Raw genomic sequence first — 7,925 nt, forward strand, 5'->3', positions numbered from 1 at the left:
TATTGTGTTTGTGTTTTCTTTCCCAGGTCTGGGGCCACAAATGGGCTGACTTGTCAGAGCACAACTTTGGAGTTGCATTGCTGAATGACTGCAAATATGGTTACTCCATCCACCAGAACACAATGACTCTGTCCCTGTGAGGTTTCCCACTTTTTATATGCAACATGAACAGAACAATTCAGTTACAGGAAATTGAAATAATCCTTGCATCTAACAGTAAATGCCGTTTTTTTCAGGCTGAGAGCACCAAAGGCTCCAGATGCCACTGCTGACATGGGGACTCATCATTTCACATATGCAATCATGCCACACACAAGTAAGTGTTACTTTATGAAGTGTCTTTTTAAAAGTGTTTCTAACAAAGCTGTGTGACTGGTTTAAAACAAAGGTAATGTGATTGTATTGTTTGTTGTCTAGGATCCTTCCAAGAAGCTTCTGTCATCCAGTTTGCATACAACCTCAATTTCCCTCTGAGGTTGATCCAGTGCAGCCCCGACACTGTGGCCTGGAGTGGCTTTTCTGTCAACCCTGAATCCGTCATACTTGAGACCATCAAACAGGTATTTACATTTAACACTAACCTATAAAAATAGCTTCTCTGTCGAAACTTGTAAAGACTACTACAATCAAAAACAGCTACTACCGTCACTTAATGGCTGTTTACTTATTTACTGTAACAGGCGGAGGGCGGAAAGGGGACACTTGTAGTCCGTCTGTATGAGTCTCATGGGAGCAGCGTCACTGCGACTCTGCGCACCACCCTTCCAGTCAAGGAAGCCTGGCAGTAAGTGTTTCTATTTCTATAGTATTACAGTCGAAAATCTTTTTTTGGTGTGTTGTCTTCTAAGAACAAAACCCTTTTTCCTTTCAGTTGTGATCTGTTGGAGAGGCAAGACCCCACCCAGCCAGCACGTGTTACTTCGGAGGGAATTACTCTGAACTTCAGTCCCTTTCAAATTGTGTCACTGCTGCTCACCTTCTGATTAGATATGACATTCTGCTAAGTCTCAATGGTACTATAAATAAAGTTAGTGATTATAAATTAGTTGAAGAAATCACGACTGAGTATTTCCACCTTGAAATTGCAGCATACTGATGACGGTGTCAAAATTCAGAAATCCAGGATTTAATATGTATCAATCCTAAAGAATCAATCTCAACAGCTAGCAAAGTGGGGTTTCCTGTATCATTCTTCTTCAGAATTGGCTTCCACTTCACACATGTATGTCTGAATTACTCAAATGCTTCAACTTCCCATTGTGTAATGCAGTTTTAGAGTGTTTGACCAAAGTCTTAGGTGAGCTGGTGTGCTCGAGCTTGGAGGGAGGGAGAAGAAAGGTGGATACTTTATAGATCTAAATATTCTAGAGGAGCAATGCTATGAAGTCACATTTGAAGCTACATTTTAAGGCAGATTCTCTTTGAGATAAAGAAAACTTTGATACACAAGTAACTTTTTTTAGGGGTTTCATCCACGAGCAGTGAGCGACTTTTAACACTTTGCTAAAAAACAATCTGATTCTGTTTTGTTAAGAGTTAATTAGGAAACTTCAAATGAAATGTTTTTAACTCAAAAATAATCTAAATAATTTGCATCAAATTATTAAACACCCTTGAACAACAACATCTGTAGAAATAGTTTTATTTAGAAAGTACTTAATGGTATAAAAATATAAAAACCGTCCCATACAGTGGTGCCTCCCATACAGTGTTTGTTTTTCTTTGCCGTCCTATCTGGTGCCTCTCACGTTTCTCCTTTTTGGACCTGCAACACAGACAATTAGAACATTAAAAACCTATGTTTTTCAATAGCCTCAATAATAAAAAAAAAAAACAAGAAATAAGTTTCATTTTGAGAGAATGTCATGAGTTCACCTGCAATCGTCTCTGCAGCGCTGCTCTTCCTGGTACGTGTATTTGATCTTGTTTCAGGCTGTGGTGTGTTTACGTCACTGGCCTTTTCAGTCTTTTTCCTCTTTGATCCAGTTTCCTTTAGACGTGTATCCTTTGCTTTCTTGGGTGTTTTAGTCATGCGTTCCTGTTTGACTTTTTTCTTTGTAGTGCTTTCCCTGCGACTTCTGGACGCCTAAACAAACAAAACTGGTGTTAGAAACACTGCTGATGAGTAGCCTGTTGTTCAAGAAGTAATGACCGACCTTTTTCTTGTCTGTGTAATCATGGTCATCTTCTTTCTTTGCTCTCTTTTTCGCCTTGGGTGACTTTGAATCTTGACAGAGAAGAAAAGACGGCGGTTAAGTCACATTTTCGATCACAAGCGTTCAGTTTGATTCAAAAGTGTTCCTTACCTTTTGGTGCCATGGGGCCTGCATCGCCCTGAAAATAGAACAGTGGATATAAGTGTTAATGATGCACATTATAACATCCTGTGCCAGAGAATTAAAGGAGCAGTATGTTGGATTTAGGGGCATGTAGCCGTGAGGGTGCAAATTGCAACCAACTGGATTTTCAAAGCCTCGTCCTTCCCTTGAAAGACTGTAGGAAAAGTTAAAATGGTAGCTGAAAACACAAAAGGCCCTCTGTACAGTCAGTGTTTGATTCTGGCCGGATGCAGAAACATGGTGATGCAACACTGTGGACAACAATCCTTATTTTGAAGCGATTATAGGCTCATGAAATCGTAGTCATGCATAATGTATTTCTGCCAATAGATCCACCTAAATTCTAGAAACTGGACCTTTAACATACAGGATTTTCCCTCAACTCACTTTGAACCACATAGTTCTGCCATTGTGGTCCCGGATGGATGTCATTCCATCCACGTAGTAACACCGCAGCCACGCCTCAAAGCCGGAGTAGTCTGCCTTCTCTGGATCATAGCCCTTTCCGCCTGTAATACAAAATGTATGCAAGGAATGAAACTGCGTCATCTCTGATTAAGAATGGAGCCTTTCCCAATGAAAGCAAACAGGTTGAGTTTCGGACTGAATCAGACTGTAAACGCATGATAGCCTACCGAGGTTCACCACCTCCAGAGGTACTGTATGACAGAGTCTGAGCAAGTCGGCCGTCTCCTCTTTCACCCCACTCTTTTTAGTTCTCGCTGACGCCTTCTGGGAGAAATACAGAAAGATGTTGTTAGAAAATGCAAAGCAGTTGGGTTATGGCAGCTGGGGAAAAAAAAAAAGTGTATCTGTGTGGGTTCTTTCACCTTTGTGTCTGAGATCTCATTTTTCACTGGCTTCTGATTTTCACATGAATCCTCTGACTCAAGGTTTTCCAGCACAGCCCTGGCAGGCAAGAAGGGGGGAATGTTTAACCTGAAAACAAAAAAAAATTCCAGCACTCAAGGCCCGTTCTTTGATAAAACAAGAAGGCTCTTTTGTTTTTAACTTGAATGATTAGGTCTAACCACAGGAGGCCTATGAAGGTGAGCCATTCACATCCTATCTGAAGGAAACCAACCTTGAAAGTTCATGAGAAAGGGTGTCTGGTTTGCTTTATTTTGGGAACAAATTTCCACAGTATAAAACATGCCGTCAGCCTTTTTCTTCAAACCAAAAACTCACAGGAATAGAACTTTACAGAACAAAGAAAGGTTTTTGCCGACTTTCAAGTCTGTCCTTACTTCACAGGGATCATAACAAACCAGCAAATCTAACATCTGTTGACGTCGTGGCCAGTCATGTGTTTTTGCTTTTCTCTTTTAACTGTACATGGGATTGTCTGAGTCTGATATCTCAGCTTAGATTATCTGTTGATACAGAACAAAAAAAACAGTGTTTGCCACCAAAATCTGACATCTGTATACGAAACTGTGTTGAACTGACTGGGGTCATGGCGTTTAAAGATAATAGAGAGGCCTGTTATGATTAATATTTAAGAAATGTACCTTTTACACTCTGGTGAGACACAGAAAGACAATTTGAAGTCTACTTTGAATATTTTGCATTATTTGAAGTGACTTTTTAAGAACTCAGCAGATTCCTTCACTCCTTATAGATTTGTGTTTAAGGTGCATCATTATATCACAGCTGATTCACTCACTAAGGTCAGCGTGAGTGCATCTCTAATACAGATCTGTGTATCGTGTCCTCTTTGTGCATCTTCATCACCTGAAAAGGATTTCAGCTCTCAGGTAGTTCCCGATACCATTGAAGTACTTCTGATTCAGCAGGACTTCACAGATGGGTCTGTCAAAAGCCCGGTCGGACAGGTGTGACATGACGTTCTCCCTGCAAAATTTGTGAATGATGAGTCGGTGACAGTAGTATTTTGGTTGATGAGATGACACAAGTGACAACCTCAGCAGAACTAACCTGAAGCTTTCGTACTCGAACATGATGCAAGGCCCTCTGCCAGCCTGCCACGTCCCATTGTGCTGCCAGCTGCCGAACCTGCGTGCATCCACAAAGCTCAGCACTCTGCAGGGTTTCTCATTGGAATAGAAACGCAGATGGGCATGTTTGGGAAGCTCATCCTCTCTAGTCAAGCGGAAAAAGCCTGACATCCCAAAGCGAAAGACGATATCCATGGGTTGCACAGCTTGCCCTGCTTTCGCTCTCTGCTTCGATTCATCACTCTTTAAGGGCGTCAGGGTGAGCTTCACTTCCTTCCCTCTGGAAGTGGCTGTGATGCGGTACGCCTCACAGGTGAAGGGCACATCAGAACATTTGCTGACCTCAGACTTTCTGACCGGTCCACTAAACACCACTCCTTCACATGTTTTGTTGACGTACAGGCTGGCCAAGTGGAGCTCTGGTCCCTCAGGCATTTTGCTGGAACAAATGGAGCTGAGCTGCATAGAATAAAGATTACATCACAAACTATCACATGCAGGGACATGGTATTAACTTCAGTTTGCATTATTCAATTAGAAACTTCCACGTGGTGGGTATTTTAGAAGATAACTCATTTTGTCACATGGACTGGTTGAATGTGTTTCTACAATCCTGACCTGAGCCTTGAAAACAAAGTAATGCAAATCCAAACACACCCACATTACTCACATGATGCATCTCAATGCTTTGCTTTTACAGACTAAACAACATACCACCACACACGTGGCTTGTGTTCTGGATGTACTTGTAACTATTTAATTAAATCTGAGCAAGACACTGTTTCTGTGCATTACACAAACCATAACAAGAGGAAACGTAAACGCTGCTGCGTCTTTATTGAGTTACACGTGCATAACTTACCGAAAGCAGGAATCAGACCTCGGTGTAAAAAAGAAGTGCACTTACACAACCTACAGACTGTACTCGCTGCAGGACTGCTGCAGAAAATATGCACACGAGCATATATAAGTTCTGTTACAACGTGCAGGTACTGCACGCACCGAAAGGCTTTCATAACGAGTGTTACCAAACAAGCGCACATGGAAATCTCGCGATATTTCCACGCTTGTCGTACCGTTTATTTGCAATACAGTATTTCTCGTGTATTTCTGTTCACAGTGGATGTTTTATTATCCTCTAACCATTAACTGAAAACATTTACATATTTACGCAGACTTGGCCCAGCAGATACACTTCAGAAGCGTTACACTGAAGCATCACCAAGCTAAAGAGCAAACCACCCCAGCATTGCATGATGGGACATGTAGGCGTTTGCAGAAACGGTGGCGGAGAGATACCTGAGTTTCAGATTTTATTCATTTGTGACGTTATGAAGGTAAAACAGACATAACCAACACAACTCAAATCAAAATGAGTTAAGTAATATAATTACAACATTATGGAACATAATTACAATATTTTACAAAAATGGTCCATTCAGTATTCTTTCATTTCATCGGTGAAAAATCGCAGAAAGGAAACATTTCCATCAATTATTACTTATGCGGTGGAAAAACACAAGTACTTTAAAAATCCAAGTCAAAATAAGGAATGAGTTTTCGTTTCACTAGAAATAGCTAAATTCAAGCAATGTACAATATGTAAATGTGGCACTTTTGGTTGTTCATCAGCCTCATGTGTGTCCAGTTCCTGATTAGACATTTAAGCCTGACTTTGCTGTGGATCCTTTATTGTAGTGCATTCATCATAGCCTGGGCTTGTTTGAGCTCTGTGGAAACATACAGAGATAAACGATTATTACAACATAATCCTGGCTAATAAAATGCATTTGCAAAGGGGTAAAACTCCGAGAAGGTTATTGTGATTTGACAAAATGCAGAACTGACCCGCAAGCAAGACTCTGAACTTGTCAGCAGAGACGGAGACGACAGTCGTCTCCGTAGAGCCTGACTCTGCTCCTTGTGCCTCCAGCTTCAGCTGAATCACAGGTTCATTCACCTCTCTCAGCTCACTTGAACTCAGAGTGTAGTCGACACGCCAGGATACAGATTCCAACCGTCCCACTGAAATTCATTGCAAAGCAGAATGGCAGCCCTAAGTCAGCACTCAGACATCAATCTCACAGAACTGCAGTCATCACTAACTTTGGGTTCCTCTTTCAATTAGGGAAGAGACGCAGATATACTTACATCTTAGGCTCGTCTCTCTTAGTTTGTCTTGCAGTGCAGAGTGTTTGTCTTCATATGATTTGCACAGCCCCGTTGTGTGTTCTAAAAGAAATGGGTGTGTCGAATTAATCGTAGTTTTAAGCTGACAAGTGCTTATAAGTGTCTTAGGGCAGTATTAGCAGAAACACAGAATCTGTACATGAAAACAGCAGTAACATATAAATGAGAGAAAAATGTAACAGCCACACAAAAAAAGTATTTTGCATTCATTAAATTAAACAGTTCTTTTCAGAACATCTAAAACAAAAAGCAAAAGCTGGTTGAAGGTTATCTGTGATTGTTGTTTAGTCCCAGTGCACCATAACACCACCCTAATCAACAATGAACAATTTCTTCATTGTACACTGTGCTCGTATTATGTCCTTGAAGCGCAGGCCAAGTACAGGTCGTACTGTATCTCATATCACTGACCAACAACTACAGAGCACAGTAAGCTAAAAAGCCCTCATTTGCGGAGTGAGTGCGTATTTTTCTACAAATGCACCGACTATTTGTCATGACATACAGTCATATTTAAACTATTACCTTTCTGAGCTCATATTCTTACCGAAATGTCATATGAAAGGTGCAAATCTTGCAAAAAAAAAAAAAAGAACTTGTTTGGCCTCATGCGTGCTCAACAACCTCCTGTTAATAGGGACAATACTGTGGAACATTCTAAGTACTCTGGTCAGATGATGTTTTTCCACCTCATGGAAACTACTCTTGTCCTTGCTCTTGGCATAAATCCAAGCATAACACAATGTCTGTGACAGTGTAACTACAGATTATGCAACATAATCATAATTTTCAATCCAAACATGCTTAACAACTAACAGGACTAACCTTTAGGCAGACCGAGCTGCTGCAGCTCACTGGACAGAGACTCGCTGTCAACATCATGCTTTGCTGCACTGGAGAAAATGAAGCTGAGCACCGCCACACTGGCTTTGATGTCTCCGCTTTCTGCAAGATGGATCAATGCCACAAAGCAGATTATGTGACCAAAAAAAAAAAAAGTGTAAATGCAAAGTACAGCAGTGTTACAGTCATGCGTGTATATCAGAATATATCTTTGTGCACTTACTCAGGTACTCTTAAGAACAGTTTGGAGGTACTTTTTCTACTTCTTGATATCAGAGGCAAATAATCTACAGCACTTTTTATTCTGTTACATTTAGTGGACAGTTGTAGTCACTATGCAGATTTAGATTTGACACAGAAAACATGCAGTGAGCTGATAAAACACAAGACACTGATACAAACAGTATTTAAAGTCACTTCCCCTACACTAAATAGGACACCAAAATGCTGCTCACACGTTCTACCATCAGTAGTAGCAATCCGATAATGTATGATGATACTTTTACTTTTCATATTAAAGTATGTTATTATACTTTTACTTGTGGGTTTGTATTTAGGAGAAGGGCTGTACAATATACTAATTCAGCTACTGATG

General features: G+C 40.6%; 3 protein-coding genes across 5 annotated transcripts in view; 1 reads left to right on the forward strand and 2 right to left on the reverse strand.

The window, feature by feature from the left end:
* Window positions 1-1,554, forward strand: part of man2c1 (mannosidase, alpha, class 2C, member 1) — a 16,298-nt gene extending 14,744 nt beyond the window's left edge. Inside the window, exons 11-15 of the mRNA XM_008276850.1 lie at window positions 27-136; window positions 237-316; window positions 418-560; window positions 681-784; window positions 872-1,554. Of these exons, the coding sequence (XP_008275072.1) occupies window positions 27-136; window positions 237-316; window positions 418-560; window positions 681-784; window positions 872-983 (549 nt within the window). The 3' untranslated portion in view covers window positions 984-1,554. The remainder of the gene's footprint in view (window positions 1-26; window positions 137-236; window positions 317-417; window positions 561-680; window positions 785-871) is intronic.
* A 72-nt stretch (window positions 1,555-1,626) lies between these two features.
* On the reverse strand, window positions 1,627-5,305 carry neil1 (nei-like DNA glycosylase 1). 3 transcript variants are annotated; one of them, XM_008276816.1, is made up of 10 exons: window positions 5,160-5,305; window positions 4,278-4,751; window positions 4,074-4,193; window positions 3,170-3,278; window positions 2,975-3,071; window positions 2,727-2,848; window positions 2,307-2,334; window positions 2,157-2,227; window positions 1,876-2,086; window positions 1,627-1,765 (listed from the first exon to the last, which is right to left on the reverse strand). In XM_008276816.1, exons 2-10 carry the CDS (start codon window positions 4,730-4,732, stop codon window positions 1,731-1,733), a joined length of 1,248 nt encoding a protein of 415 aa, XP_008275038.1. In that variant the 5' UTR covers window positions 4,733-4,751; window positions 5,160-5,305; the 3' UTR covers window positions 1,627-1,730. The 3 variants fall into 3 exon arrangements, with proteins under 3 accessions (XP_008275038.1, XP_008275039.1, XP_008275037.1); XM_008276817.1 differs by having other exon boundaries at window positions 2,975-3,068; window positions 4,278-4,756; XM_008276815.1 differs by having other exon boundaries at window positions 4,278-4,756; window positions 5,160-5,304.
* Window positions 5,306-5,593: 288 nt separating this feature from the next.
* The window catches only part of commd4 (COMM domain containing 4), a 4,326-nt gene continuing 1,994 nt past the window's right edge, over window positions 5,594-7,925 (reverse strand). The window contains exons 5-8 of the mRNA XM_008276814.1: window positions 7,313-7,432; window positions 6,449-6,529; window positions 6,146-6,322; window positions 5,594-6,027 (exon numbers count right to left, since the gene is read on the reverse strand). Of these exons, the coding sequence (XP_008275036.1) occupies window positions 5,987-6,027; window positions 6,146-6,322; window positions 6,449-6,529; window positions 7,313-7,432 (419 nt within the window). The 3' untranslated portion in view covers window positions 5,594-5,986. The remainder of the gene's footprint in view (window positions 6,028-6,145; window positions 6,323-6,448; window positions 6,530-7,312; window positions 7,433-7,925) is intronic.

Source organism: Stegastes partitus, unplaced genomic scaffold (genome assembly GCF_000690725.1).
Source record: "Stegastes partitus isolate 25-593 unplaced genomic scaffold, Stegastes_partitus-1.0.2 Scaffold81, whole genome shotgun sequence".
In the NCBI taxonomy this organism is placed as follows: Eukaryota; Metazoa; Chordata; class Actinopteri; family Pomacentridae; genus Stegastes; species Stegastes partitus.